This window comes from Hippocampus comes, unplaced genomic scaffold, assembly GCF_001891065.2.
Source record: "Hippocampus comes isolate QL1 unplaced genomic scaffold, H_comes_QL1_v1.1 scaffold51, whole genome shotgun sequence".
Classification (NCBI taxonomy): domain Eukaryota; kingdom Metazoa; phylum Chordata; class Actinopteri; order Syngnathiformes; family Syngnathidae; genus Hippocampus; species Hippocampus comes.
Window position 1 is genome coordinate 1786324 of NW_017805497.1, and position 15000 is coordinate 1801323.

Here is a 15000-nt window from a genome sequence, read left to right on the forward strand (position 1 = left end):
ATATAAAGAATAAGTGGGCTAAGGAGGGTGGCATTACAATTCAACCGGAAGCATGGGAGAGAACAATAGTACAGCAATGGAAATGTACATCGGCTCTCTCTTGGAGGGAATTTGGGTGGAAGAATGTAGTCAGGTTTTTTAGAGTTCCGGCCCAAGGGACTTCACAAGGAATGAGTACAGCCTGTTGGAGATCCTGCGGTAATAGCAAAGCCTCACATTTTCATGTGTTTTGGGAATGCCCGGTCATCTCCAAATACTGGGAAGAGACAAGGATGATTATGGGTAGGATTATGGGAACAGTGGTCCCGCCGACCTTTGAAGCCCTGTACTTGGGACTGGAACCTGACTTTATCATTAACTTTCCCCAGAAATACACATATAACATCTTATTGTTAGCAAGCAAAAAAGCAATCACAAGAAGATGGTTGACAAGAGATCCTCCAACAGTCAAAGACTGGACTAAAGTGGTCGGGGAAATTTTTGAAATGGAGAAACTGACATCTATTCTTCGAGGCGAACGGGAGAAATTTGAGACATTATGGGATACCTGGATAAAATTTACGGAAACCTAAGTGCTTAAACAGATAGTTGAGTTACCCTATTGGCCCCATTCCACTCAAGTTGGTTTATTTTTGTTTATTATTATTTTATTTTATTTATTTATTTATTTATTTATTTTTTACTTGTATGGCACAATGTTCAGGACATTGTATATGCGGCAGGGCAGTAATTGTGACCCGTCTTACCGGGAAGTCTGTGATGTATGTACTATTTTGATGCCGGGAACTGATGTGCTTCTGTGTATCTGAACACGTGACCATGTTTTTTCCTTTTTATAACTGCTTAAAAAATTCAATAAAAAGTTTAATAACAAAAAAAAATGACAAACGGGCGGCCCAGCAGCTGGCGCATGATAAACCGGCAAAATTTACTGACACGCCCACCTGTGCTATTTAAAAAGCCCACACGAGGGTCCTCCAACTATCTTGATCAGGAAATCAATACCTTTCCTCTTGTTATTACATGAACAGTGTAGATAGAATATAAGTAATTAAACAATCAAACGGTCAAGCAGACAGGTTACCTTGATGATGTTGTTGGTCACTTTAATAACCTGAGCTCGAGTCAGGTCGTTGCCATTCTCCCCCTTGACTGCTACGAGCTGACCCACAGCAAGTTCTGAGAGAGGCTGGACGGTGGTGCTTTGTTCATACAAGGAAAGCATAGCATCCTCCATTGCCTCCTGGGCTGTGGAATAGTCCTCGCCAACATACCTGCACAGGGAGAAGACACAATCAGGTAAAACTAAAAAATGTCCTTTGGAAATAATAATCCCACGAACAAGTTAAAATGGACCGAAAACGGTTGGTGAACTGTAATGCATGCACTCTAAGAGCCACACTGATATTGCATGAAAAATGAATGAAGGTTAATGTAACTGTATAAACGAAACTACTTTGGGGCGATGTTATTCACAAACAAGTGTGCTGCCAGAAGTGATGTAAACAACATTGAACATTACAATGTACACAAAAAAGTTTGCATTTCTTGAAAATTTGTTTGATTTGGCCAGATAACTATTTTTTTCCTCTGGATAGTTGTGTGTTGTTTGATTTTATTTGTAATCTATTTCAATATTGTTTTAAATTTTGATAAGGGGACAAGAAAATATTAAAATAAATAAGAATTAATCGATATTGTGATACATTTTCAGCCGTATAGCACAGGGCTACTCTTGAATATTTTTTGTTGCTGACAAACTTCTGCTCCTCACTTTCGCCCATTTATCAGTAATCTAGTGAAAATTAGTAGAAATGTGAACATTTCTTTCTTCTTGATTTCTAATTTACAAATAAAAAGTCGAGACAAACCTGATAGTAACTATGTTACTGCTTTTGGCATCAGTAACCAGCACAGAGGGATACTGCATTGAGGGATGAACTAGACAGGCAGGAACTACAGGGCCAGTGACCTCCAGACCAGATGGAAGCTGGTCGCTTCTGGTGTTCTGACTGTGTGTACTCGCAGTTCCTTCCAGTTTTACTCTCATGGGTGCATATATGATGGCCTGATCCAAACAACAACAAATTCACAGAATAATATTTGTTACAAGTGGTCTCCAAACCTCCCCTACCAATGAGTTCAATAATGAAAGAAAAACAAAACACATAGTCCTTTGTGACAGCATGCATGAATGTAGTGCTCCAAGTGCCCTCTCAACCACTTACCTTCTTGCCGTCATGTGGAATAGGGTATTCCACAGTGCAGAGGTCCGGAAGGAGAGATAATTTATCCATAAAAAGCTCAGGGAATGGGGCCTTGTAAGCATCCAGGAAAAGTTTGGGCAACGCATGGACCCACAGCCCATTCGTGTACTTGGATAGAAGTTCCTTTAGTCTTTGACACACATCAGCGGGCAAAATGGCAGCACAGGACTTAACGGGAGGATAAGGGCAAGAGTTCAATGATGAGGTGGACTTTTGTGGTGGTAAATCTTCAGAGGGGGTATGACAAGGAGGAGTAATTGCAGGAGTGTTGGTTTTTGGAGGATATTTCCTCATAGGTGCCAAAGGATGAGCAGTTTGTTCAAGGTTGACGTCAGGTGTGACTGCCAGACTATTGCCTAACTTTTGTGGCACCTCCAAAGATGTAAAATAATCTGTTGGCTGTGAAGCCAAAGTGAGTGCTGGGTTAGCTACGGTCTCTATGGAGCCAACTCTAGGGTCAGAGGTGGACACCTGTGAAGAATCTAATGTACATATCGTGCTCAAGTTGACGGAAGGTTTTGCAGGGCCTTCAGACAGGCTGCTTTGTGGCGCAGATGAAGAAGGCAGAGGGGGGTAAACCAGGAAGTCGCCTTTGGTGCTACATGACTTCTCTACCTGAAAAGACCAGAGGAGCAAACAGGACCTGTACATTGGAAAATAGTTCGCCGTAATTGTAATAAAAGTAAAGTTTTTCAAAAAGAGAGGTAACAATGAATACAGCTGCAGTACCAGAAGTCATTCTTATGACTCACCATACAAACGTCTGTCCACTTTTCCAGATCATTGAGCGCCTGAGGAGGGAGCTGCTGCTTGAACATTTCACTGAAGACAGTTGGCAGTTTCGAGATCCACAGCCCAGAGCAGTACTTCTTCAAAAGCTGGATTAATCTTCTCTGGACCACAGTCTTGTCATACAGTGTTGACTGTGTGAAGGGAATTCCCAACCAAATCACTTTTCTTGCATCGAACGGGGTGAAACTTTGAAGAAATGTCTTCAACCATACCGATAATTCAATTCAAGGTCTCTTAATATATTTGTCGTTTAAATGTACCTCTTTTAGAGTGTCAATCAAAACGGTACCTTGGAAATGTAAGAATTTTTGATATTGTGTTGTAGTGTATGATGTGTGTGACCTGCAAGTACAACTGGACAAAATTATGTTCAACTATCATGTAAAATTATTTCCCAAGTTCTCTCGGTGTGTTGTGAAAGCAAAAACAAAAGACTTTTTTTTTCCAGTGTGGATGTAAAAAGGAGCACAAAAAATGTCAAGAAAGCTCAGAAAGAATATTTTCTCTACCTCAGGGCAGTTGTTTCTGGAGACTTGTTCGGCTGGTTTCTCTGTGAAAGGTCATCAAAATGTTGATAGCTGTTAAAAAAGCCTTCTTCATTTTATTGAGGAAATAGTTCTTTCAAGAACAACAACAAAAATCATGGCACATTTAAATGATAAAATATGAACATGGTGAAGTGCTCTCTCTGTAACCTCCACAGTGACCAACATACCGTATTCTGTACTGTGTGATCTAAAAATAACAGGAAAGCTTTTTTTTGGGGGGGGTCATCTATGTTTGACAAAAGATGTTTTTCCAATTATTTGTGACTCAGCACTATTACCTGTGATACCCACTGAACTGAGGACTACAATTCATTGTTTTATTAGCATATTCAGTTTGATGAGCATTTACAATACAGTACTTCTTTTTTTCCATACTTTTTTGAAGTATTTTTTTTTCAACATAATTGAGGGCAAGGGGGGTAATAACACAAAAACTTGGGGTGATTGATGCTATCAAAAACTGATGTTTATACCAACCTTTGGATTTCTGGGGCATTACCAACTTCTTGGCCCTGCAAAATGGACATGCATTTAAAAGTCACAGTCATGACTTGACGATCATTCTACACACTCTAAAAAGAACTTGTAAAAAGGACACTTTAATTAAAATGGGAAAAACTCAGCCGAGAAATGGTTCGCAGAGACAATTAAGCAAGTGTTACTTTACTTAAAAACAGAACAAATTCTGTTGCTTACTCCGCCTGCACTAAAAAAAATATATGCTGAGAAGAGACCACAGACCAATAAGGTGGATGCAGGACTGTTTCGATCTCACCTGTCAGGTGCAGCAGACGGTTTCACAACTGGCTGAGGCGCTGATTGTCGGTGCTCTACTGGTAGCATAAAGGACTGGCCGGCTTGCCTAATAATTGGGAACAACGTTTGGTTATTAAGTATAAAAAGGAAAAAAAAACATTAACTGTCCCAAATAAGGCAAGGGAAGTTTATTTGTATATCACATTTCATGTACAAGGCAATTTAAAGTGTTTTACATCAAATATCAAAAGCATTACAGAAGGAGAAACAAAATATTAAAGCATGACAAAAATAATACTAAAAATCATCAAAAATAATTCGATCCAAATGATTAAACAGACACAATTCAACACATTTCCCCTGCCAAAACTCTTGAATGCAGTTGGCCCAAAAATATGTACCTGGACTTGACATCATGCGAGTCGCTGAAGCTTCTGTAGCCACCATGGGGTTGAAAGCGGTTGGCTGGCCTCAAAGCACCGCCACCTGAAGGCTGCCGTAGAGAGGACACGGGCCACCCTAAGTGCATGCAAGGAGTCATTTTGAGCAAACGACCCGTTAAAACAGCTAGGCAATGGTTTTGAAGAGCAAACCTGCCATCTACTGTACTTTAATGAGAGTGAGACTTCAGTTAGCAGGTTTTATGTATTGGATATTTTAAGAATATCCTACCACGACGCATGTAAGGGTCGGAAGCTATGCGTCTCATCTTGCAGTTGACGATTTGGGAGCATCCCGATCTCTTGGAACTCTTCTGTCGTGCTACCAGCTGGGCGATGTGTGCCGTCTCACTGCAGACTCCTGCGTAGCATCTCAACTATAAAGTAAATTGCAAGTGACGCATGCATCTGTCTGTGGAACGCTTCTCTCTCGAATGCAACCGTACAGACTGATGGCAAGTGAAAAGATACTATGTGTAAACTATGTGAATAGTAACTAGGTTAAGCACTGCAACATCAATGACCGAGGTAGAAGTGTTTTTTTTTTCTTACAATAAATGAGGTGATGAGCACAAAGTGCAGCTGCAGGGTGGTTCCATACATAATGTGCTTTTGTCTGTCACTTGTGGAGGCTGCCACTTACACTCTCGCGGGAATGGAAATTTGCAAAAATGTGAGGTGTTTGCCAACTCCTGCCCACTTAGGAACAAAACTAGCATGAGTAGATATTCAGCAAGGACAAGCAACATTAGATGCACCAAAGCTACACACTAAACCATGATCAGAAACATCATCATCCGCATGAGCTTACTGAGTTTCCTTTTTGCGGATCTCTTTCACTTCAAGAAGTTGATGTTTTTTAATTGTATTTTTTTTTTTTTTTTTTTTTAAATTGAGGGTTTAGTTTCACTTTTAAGACTTTTTTTTGTATTGAAACACAATGGAGTATTGTCTTTAAAAACATAAATAAAAATCAAGATTCATTCATTGACTATTGTTTATTTCAGCTTGGTTCATTAAGAAATTCTACTGTATGTCCACAGCATACATAGTACACAGTCCTTGAACCATAGTGTTATTGTTGACAACCCCCCATGTTAATCCCACCATCGACAACACCAAAGACACTTGCAATTATTCATGCCTAATAATTAAAAACAAGCTCTTACTTCTCCATTGTGGTAGTCCAGCCGCACCACAGAGGGTATGCTTCGGAGATAGTCTTCCAAATTGAGGAAGCCCAGTTTTCTCAACGGGATATTCTCTCCACAGAGTGAGCGGTACTCAAACTGCAGGCTTTGAATATTCACACCCTCCTTGCTAGATTGGAGTACAGAGCGCAGCATTTTCTTGATGGACTCGCTGTCTGACATCCTGTTTTAGATTAAACAAAAGAATTAATTTCAGGTCAGCTTGACATAGAAAGTAAAATGATGGGCCAATTTATGTGTCATCATAATGCAACAAGTCCGAGAATGACCTGTTCAGCAATGATGTGAATGTGTAACAAGTTAGTATAATGAAAATAATGAAAATAGTCAATAATGAAAATAACAAATAAACAATCCATACAATACATTAGAAAGCCTGTGACACCTCCACCAAACTGTTCACTTTCATAGACAACCACCGTGTACTGGATATGCTTTCTTGAGCAAAGCAAGGAAAATTAATTCCGATAAGATTTTTAATGTCTAACGTTACAAACGTACATATATTAATGGGGTGTTTTTGGCATCATTCTCCCAGTGAACTAAGGGCTGATTAGTATGTTCCACAGTTTTTGTTTTTTTCCTGTGATTGTCGACTGAGAGCCTCGTGTAGTTTCGAGAAATATGTTCTGTAAAATCTTCTGTCATATATCTTGTGCAGTGGTTCTCATACCCATGGGGGTACAGGAATACACTTCAGAGGGTACGCAAGATTTTAAAATATACTGCATTTATAAAGTAGCATCATTAATGCAAAAAAAAAAAAAAAAAAACCTTGATCGGAACCCTTTGCCTCTCTGCCACCAAGAATGACAAAGTTCCTCAACAAAGCACAAGGCCAAGTGTCTCGCAAAATGTAAAAACACTTAGTACAACAATGAAATACTCAGTGTTGATAGTTGATAATGTTGCCTACTTTATTTGCAGTTTCTGCTTTTATTTAAATTTAAGTTAATGATTTCTTCTTGAGAACAGATCTGGACTATGATCCCAAAAGGAGATACTTGTTTCAATTTAGAGTATTCCATTAACCTATTGTGCATGTTTTTGGAATGTAGGAGGAAACTGGAGTACCCATAGAAAACCCACACAGGCCTGGTGAGAACATGCAAACTCCACACAAGAAGGCCAGAACGACTTGAAATGGAGTCCCGCAGTGAATGTACAACCTGGAACAACTGGGCCTAATGGAACTGGTCTCGAAACATGTTCAAGTAGACTGAAGGTGTTTAGGGGTAATGCAACAGGTTGTAGATGCTATTTTTATCTTCTCTTTTATTTCAATAGGGGTTTCCTGGTTAACTCATTTCAAATAAATATGCATATGAAACACAATTTGCCATTAAATTACGTCACTAAAAGTACTCGGAAAAGTGGCAGACTGATGTTGCCAGAATGCAGAAAAACCTTGTAGCTAGCAATTAGCCATTAGCGGCAAAGGATGGGAAAAAATATTGTTCTCGTCGTGTAAGGACTATAAATAATCTCATCAGCGGACAAATTAGAATACGAAGAGATAGTTTTGTGCCAAAATTACCTGTCGTAGTCGTAGCCAATGTGTACACACGTCGCTGTCCGGTGTCCCGTAGTGTTCGGAGATAGTGAATTAATTAAGCGCGTTCTGGTTATTTCCCCAAACCGCGTTCTCGACAACTGGACTACTACCGGAAGTTCGCCATTTGTGCGACCCACCCTTTAACAGTATTTAGTGAAAATCAAATGTGTTTACATTACACATTTGTTTACTAATCAGTAGTCGTACAAGTTCGGAAAAACATACGTTCTACTTCGAAAGTTGCAGATGAGTGAAAATATGCAAATTAATTTCAGGTCAAAGTTCAGAATCACTTTCGATGGCAATTTTATTATTTATTTATCTGCTTTAGTTGTTGGGTAAAAATAACAAAGAGAAGCATACACTGTATAAAAGTTAATAAGGTTGAACAGAAAATAATGAAAAATAATTACATATTGACATAGCAAGTAAAATGATGGGCCAATTTATGTGCCATCATAATGCAACAAGTCCAAGAATGACCTGTTCAGCAATGATGTGAATATCTAACAAGTTCGTAATAGTGAACAGACAATAATGAAAATAACAAATAACAAAGTCTCTCACAACTCCACCAAACTGTTCACTTTCATAGCAAACAGCGTATACTGCATATGCTATATTGACATGGAAAATTATGGACGAACTTCTGCGCCATAAGTCAACAAGTCCTAGAATGACCTGTTCAGCAATGCTGTAGATATCAAAAATAATACACTTAGTTATATTTTTAACTTTATATTTTTTTTTAACTTGTTTTAATATTTTGCTCATTTGTCCAACTTGGTGTCAGACCAGCTACTTGGCTCTTCTGTTTAGATAAAAAAGTCAGCACAGGAGTTAAGCAAACTTGTACTACCAATTGTGGGCATGAATTCATTTTGAAAGAATTTCAAGCTGTGAAACTTTTCTGTAATTACAGACCGAAGTACATACAAAGTGAGATTCAAGTTTTAACAACATATCAGATCTCAAGTGACTTTCGATGACAGACCTCCAAACACTGACAAAATGTGCATCAGTGCAAAAGTTATTCTAGCCTTCTGGCGTTTGTGCCTCAGTGCTCAGTGGCGCCGACGCTGTCTTGTGGCTCTGCGTTTGTGAAGCCATGACCCAAGCCTGCAGTATTGTGTCCGACTGAAGAGAAGGAGACGTGTCCAAGGTCCCCAATGAGGAGAGGTGGTGCTTCCTGTGCAGGATCAGATGAGGGTTCCGTAAGAGGGTGTAAAGCAATGCCCAACGTCTCCTGGCTTGACTGTTCACAGAATATTCTGGAAAGGAGAAGGAAATATGAGCAACAGAAAATACTAACCACTTGGGATTATTGTGTTTTCGCATGTGCAGTTACATGCATTGGGCAGTATTTACATACCAGATGGTGTGTTGTTGAATGAGGAGTATGCAGGTAGTGTGTGTTTGTCCAGGATGGTGGAGACAAGGAGCTGACAGAAACACACCATGACTGGATTGTTATGATAGTGGTCAGCAAAGATCATCCCAATCCATGTACTATAACCTGAGAAATGCAGAAATACTGATTCTTACACAGCTCTATATGGAGAAAAGTACTGTAAATACAAAAAAACTTTTTTTGCCATGACTGTCTATTAATGGTAAGTGGTGTTTCTCCAAAGTACACACTTTCTTTCAATTTAATAAGTATAGTAAACGTTACACATTTATTTCTTATATTGCTGAAATAAGTCCTTTTGAGTGGGTGACCTGCCACCAACCCTCAACCCCTGCCCCAACTTTGATGGAGTGCATCACACCTGAGCACCCTCAGTGCATATGAATGACTTTTGTGTGATCCCACCATACGGTATGCCAATTTCCCATAATCTGTCCCCTTTTAGTTGTCCAGAGTATCATATTAGAGAGTTAAACTCACCAGCATCCATGGTTTCATATCCTCTCTGCATTATTGTACGGTCGATGCGGGACACCAGCCATGTTCCCAGCACAATGCTGATCATCAGCCTCATGATGCAGTTGCTTATCCCCATGATCACATTGTAGAAAAAGAAAAAGTAGTTGAAGCAGTGGAATGCTTTTCTGAAGGCAAAAGAGAAGGAACAAAATTCATATTTGACCTCATTCATATTTCCATGCTTAATTACAGGTTGATATAGTTAAGATGTATCTGGTGTACGTTTCAGCAATTGACACACTCATGTAAATGGGAATTATTTCATCCATCCATCCATTTTCTAATCTGCTTATTCTCACAAGGGTTGCGGGCATGCTGGAGCCTATTACAGCTATCTTCAGGGTTGCCAACCAATCGCAGGGCACACAAAGTCGAATAACCATTTGTGCACATAATCACACCTAGGGACAATTTCGAGTGTTCCATTAACCTGTCATACATGTTTTTGGGAATGTGGGAGGAAACTAGAGTACCAGTAGAAAACTCACACAGGCACGGGGAGTACAGCACATGCAAATGCCACACAGGAAGGCCGGAGTCTGAATCGAACCCTGCACCTCTTCACTGATGCAGACGTGCTAACCAGTCCACCAACGTGATTCCCGGCAACTACTTTAATTTTGACAAATATATTGCATTTTTTTCCTTGACATATTATATTTGCAATATGCAACCATCACTACCTACCTGTTATTGAGAGCCAAAGGTTTGTGTTTATCAGTGGGAGACAGTTTGTCCTGGAGAAAAAAAATCTGGACCAAAACTATCTGGAGGATCACCATGGCTATCACCAGACTGATAGTCAGGCTGCAAAGAAAAAGACACAGAGTGTAAATGTTGTCATATTGATGATGCAGGGGATATAAAAAAAATCAACACACCCCTGTTCAAATACCAGGTTTTTGAAATATAAAATATGAGACCAAGATAAAACATTTTCAAACTATTTTCGCCATTAAAGTGACCAAAAACCTGCAAAGGTGAACTGAACATTTTCCAAAAATTATTTCGAGAGAGGAAGTAAAAATAAACAACAGTAATGTGGTTGCTCGTGTATGTACTCCCTCTACGTTGCGCCTGCCACATACACTTACATGAGGATGCCAAGGTTAGACAGCATGATCAGGGCTTTTCCATGTTGTATCGGAATAACAATCACATACACCACCAACAGTGCAACCAGGAAGTGAATGGAGTGGACCATCAGATAACCTGAAACACGATTTAAATAAATAAATACATTAATCTCCAAATCTAATCCTAAAAAAGATATTCATATCATTTTATAAGAAATTAAAATTATTACCCCAGAGTGTAAAAGCAATTTGCCATCCAGAGTAGCGTGCGATGGAGGCCTGCACAAAATCCATAAAAAGTTCGTCACTTCGAAAGTTGTACAGTAAATGGCTTGTGTGTGGTGTCGCGCTCACCACGCTGACAGCAGACTTGGGCTTGAGAAATTTCTCTGGGAGGAAACCTCTCTCTCCTCTCCAAAGTCTCTTTAAATGTTTCCTTTGGAAGCAACACACCATGATGAATCGGGGCATGTCTGAGTTTGCACGGATGAATTAATTGCATTGTACTGATCCACTTACCTGTAACATACCAGTACATGGATTGTGTACGCAACTGAATTGAGACTAGCAAAGATGGTGGTTGCTAACCACGTCTCTGGAATGAAACAAAGTAATAGATTAATAGAAGGGCCATATGACATGTTGATGCTTGTCTGGATAAAGGTGCAGATCAAGAAAATGGATTGGTTGAGCAGGCCAAGGGCAAACAAAACAAAATTAAATGGATCCTCTCTTTCTTCATGCACCACTCTTCTCTACAGCACTTATTTGCACTTATATAAAAGCAAGTTTATTTAATTCATTCTAATCTTAGCATCGAGCTCTATACAGTATTTTGAGTGTTTTGGGTTTTTATTTTTTCACAAATTGATTTGACTATATGAGCACATCTGCCTCACAGTTCTGACTTTCTGTTCTGTTTGAATTAAGAGTGAATAACAGCACAGACACTGGAAACAGGATTACACAAAAACAGAAAGTCCACAAAACTTTGGAGAGGTGGTGCATGGGCAACATTTTGCTCGGGATTCTTGTCAAAGTGAATATACTGTATATTTACTGTATAATTAAGAATTATACCTTGGAGAGGGTGTACAATCGAGTGCTCGACATTGGAGTTATGCAGCATATGATCATTATAGAATTGTTCAAAAAAGAAACAAAATGAGTGAGGCTTTTGGATAGTATGCAGGACTTGTGGCCAACTCACTTCTGGCCACGTTGATGAATTCTTCCAGTTGCGGAATCATGGCTCCCAAAGCTTCGGTCTGATCACAGGATGTAACCAAGTCTTTGAGCGTGTTCTTCCATCTGACCACTTGGTCAAAAGCGATATTACTGAGACTATAGTCAGCCAGGGTCATCTAAAAGCAATATTAGAGGGTATGTAGCATTTGATACCAACAACTTTGTGGGTAAAACACCCAATTGTTTCTGCTCTTTACCGTATATAGACCGATGAGCGATATGATGGCAGTGCCGATGATTCTGTTTGGGAACTTGAAGTGGGGATCCCACTCATACACTCTGTTGTGGAACCAGCTCAGGGCCTTGCTGCAACATAAAATGGGTTCTACCATTGTGTATGTAGTCTCCGACTGTGCTGCAACCTTTAAGCGTAGTGTGAGTCACAGTTTTGTCACTAAAACTGATTCTGATGAGGATGGCCACAATAATGATGCATTTTTAAAACAGATAAAAATCGATTGGAATGCAAAGAACACCGCGTTTGTGTTTCAAATGCACATGAGAGGCAAAACAGGGCTGAGATGACTGCAGTTCTATTTCGATTTGGAACAGTTAAATGCAGAGCTGTTTCACAAGTATTCCACTCTTGACTGTATTTTACCTGTGTGTACTTTTCTTCCTCAGGAGTCTCTTAACATGCTGCACTTGATGATGCTGAGTCAATTCATCTGGGTCCTGGTGGTACATTTTGCATATTAATACGTATTTTTTTCCCGCCATTGTTAGCACACATTAGAATATTCAAAATCAAAAATAAGTTGTAAAATGCATTGATTGTAAAACAAGACAATACTGTGGTGGTAAAAAAAAAAGGAAATATCAATGTCAGTTATTACTCTGTGGGTTTTGACTGCAGATATGACATGATATATGTTCTGACCTCCTGTTCCAGCTTTAGATGTATTCGAACATGTTTGACCAGCATGTAGACAAATCGTCCCAAAAGAAAAATGAGAGAGACGATACAAGGCCACTGGACAATTATCTTCTGGTATTTCCCCAAAATCTTTTGGAAACACATTTATACTTTAATTTTCAGGCATCAAAAGTTATACAAACAAACATGTCAGGTGGGCATAGTACTCACCTAATAGCAGTTGTACTCACGTACCTTGCCATCTGGACATGTGAATGTGTCCCACACAGTAATTATAAGCCTGCAAACAACCACATAGCATTTTGGCTATTTCGCACCATATTGAAGCATGCACTGTGGAGGAATATTTACCAACACAAAGAGTAGAGAATTCCCAGCACAGCTCCAGCCGCTCTGAATGGTGTTGACAAACAGGCAAAGAAAGGAAAGTTCACAAGTCCCACCTCCAAAGCTCCAACAAGGTAAACTACAGCTGGGGACCATAAACACACTATCAGGTTGATGTGTGAACAACAGAGCAGAACCAATTGGTAGAAAGTGTGAGTACCTCTGGCCCAGGGTGGGACAGTAAAAGGAATGTAATGTTCCGAGAAGAGCAGCAGGACGCTGTAGGACACGGCGCCAAAGGCAAACCCGTACGACCAGCGATTGCTCAGGCTACCTATGGTGTCCAGAGGTCTGCCAAGAACATGAACAAAGAAAACATGGCCTTATTTGGAAAAAAAAAAAAACTGTACGAGTGAGAGAGTGACAACACATCCTACGGACTATTTTAAAACGTGCATTTTAATTTCTCTCCTTGTGATTGACTTACACCACAATGCCAAAACGCCCTTGAAGAAAAGGAAGTCTATGGTCAATAGCCAATGGTTTTGCTCTTTTCTGAAGGAATGACAGTACCAAAGCAATCAGCACCTGGAAGACAACAACCAAAGCTTACAATTGCAAGACAGACACATGCTATAAGTGACTTTATTTAAAGTGATGCTTTGATATTTAAAATAATATGGTATGATACTAAACTAACCACTCGGGCTTTTTACTGTGTAGCAGACAATGACTTCATCTGAAAACATGTTAAAATGTTTCATTTAATGAGGTTTAAAAAAAACAGCATGCTGAAATTCGTTTCAGTTAAGAGTTTAATGTAGTTTGTACATTCTCTCTTCGAGTAAAGTAAAATACACATGGCAAAAAATGTCGATTGATGACTTCCTCAGATTCTTTTTCCTGGCCATGCCCCACATTTACTCAGTTGTTGCTTCATAGCTCTCAATCATAATCACTACTTTGTCGAATTAAAAATGGCATAAAACTGCTCACAAGACAGTTTTGGAGGGCAACCTGACTTGAGAAAGATCTCGCAGGAACAGAAACTCAAGACAGACACACAAAAGGGAAAGTCTTCGGGATTAAATAAAATGAGAAATAGCACCATCCTCTGTATCTGGTCATGCAATGCAACGCTGTCCCTAATTGGCTTCTTTCTCATGGATTTCTTCCATTTATATTCCTGAAGTGGTAGGACATTTATTGAAATGAGTTGGAGAAGGCTCCAAAGTGTTTCCGTTGCTGCAGCTTTACCTTTTAAGCAAACAGTGCAAGTTTGTGCAAGTTTATGACATTGCTTAAAAAAATCAGTATGGTAAACATTGGTCGCGGACACGCTACTGACTTTTATAGAAACATAATTCCGCGGTCCAGTTTTCATATTAATGCTAAAAACGTAAACGGGAATTTGAAAACTGGACTGGGTTATTATTGATACAAACAAACAAAAAATAGCAAAAATGAAGGACGACTTACAGCTGGGATAAGTGTGAGATGCAGAAAGAGGTCAATCGATATTCCATTGTGACAGTCCCGAACTATGACTTCCCTGTGGGGAAAATGTTTATCATTGGTATGTGTTCAAGACAGTTTGCATTGGTGTAGAACCGTGCTGCATCATAATGCTGGGGCTTTCCAACTGCTCATGTTGCGGAACAGAATGGTGAGTAAACAAAACAAAACAACTGTCACAGGCCCCAAACTGAAGTATGCTCTAAGTAAACAAAATTCAGCTCGTACTTACACATGCTCCACTTGGTCCGCAATCATCGTTTGATCATCCATTTTGAATCAAAAAGTACCTCAGCACTTTCTAATGAACAAGTGTGTCTGGACAGCTGTCACTTCTCTATTTCCTGGTTTCACCCATGTGACTCAAACATTTGAACTTTGACCTCAGGATGCACCCTTCTCTCGTTTTCCTTGTTTGTCCATGTGTCATGAATTGACAACACTTTCTCTCTTTTTCT

At 39.6% G+C, this 15000-nt stretch overlaps 2 protein-coding genes across 5 annotated transcripts in view; both read right to left on the bottom strand.

Moving 5' to 3' along the window:
- tdrd7a (tudor domain containing 7 a) overlaps positions 1-7798 on the bottom strand; it is a 22004-nt gene extending 14206 nt beyond the window's left edge. Inside the window, exons 1-11 of the mRNA XM_019876484.1 lie at positions 7552-7798; positions 5973-6177; positions 5036-5180; positions 4765-4882; positions 4383-4469; positions 4085-4119; positions 3569-3609; positions 3020-3190; positions 2229-2882; positions 1872-2068; positions 1085-1274 (exon numbers count right to left, since the gene is read on the bottom strand). Coding sequence (XP_019732043.1) covers positions 1085-1274; positions 1872-2068; positions 2229-2882; positions 3020-3190; positions 3569-3609; positions 4085-4119; positions 4383-4469; positions 4765-4882; positions 5036-5180; positions 5973-6176 — 1842 coding nt within the window. The 5' untranslated portion in view covers position 6177; positions 7552-7798. The remainder of the gene's footprint in view (positions 1-1084; positions 1275-1871; positions 2069-2228; positions 2883-3019; positions 3191-3568; positions 3610-4084; positions 4120-4382; positions 4470-4764; positions 4883-5035; positions 5181-5972; positions 6178-7551) is intronic.
- A 213-nt stretch (positions 7799-8011) lies between these two features.
- stra6l (STRA6-like) lies at positions 8012-14958 on the bottom strand. 4 transcript variants are annotated; one of them, XR_002169055.1, is made up of 19 exons: positions 14775-14952; positions 14507-14579; positions 13515-13615; positions 13248-13378; positions 13052-13172; positions 12935-12980; positions 12704-12829; positions 12425-12498; positions 12021-12129; positions 11786-11939; positions 11095-11170; positions 10930-11011; positions 10806-10854; positions 10594-10711; positions 10187-10306; positions 9461-9624; positions 8942-9085; positions 8553-8840; positions 8012-8522 (listed from the first exon to the last, which is right to left on the bottom strand). XR_002169055.1 is itself a non-coding variant. In XM_019876792.1 (18 exons), the coding sequence occupies exons 1-18, from the start codon at positions 14813-14815 to the stop codon at positions 8605-8607; spliced, it is 1905 nt and encodes a 634-aa protein (XP_019732351.1). In that variant the 5' UTR covers positions 14816-14953; the 3' UTR covers positions 8012-8604. The 4 variants fall into 4 exon arrangements, 3 of the variants coding, with proteins under 3 accessions (XP_019732351.1, XP_019732350.1, XP_019732352.1); XM_019876792.1 differs by having other exon boundaries at positions 8012-8840; positions 9461-9564; positions 14775-14953; XM_019876791.1 differs by having other exon boundaries at positions 8012-8840.
- Between the last annotated feature and the right edge of the window lie 42 nt (positions 14959-15000).

Excerpts from the sequence above, each read along its gene's own strand:
- stra6l (XM_019876791.1), bottom strand. The coding sequence starts at position 14,815 with ATGGATGATCAAACGATGATTGCGGACCAAGTGGAGCATGT. Across the intron at positions 13,173-13,247 it reads TGTCCCACCCTGGGCCAGAG|CTGTAGTTTACCTTGTTGGA; the intron begins GTACTCACACTT and ends TATGGTCCCCAG. Across the intron at positions 12,130-12,424 it reads AGGAAGAAAAGTACACACAG|CAAGGCCCTGAGCTGGTTCC; the intron begins GTAAAATACAGT and ends TTTATGTTGCAG.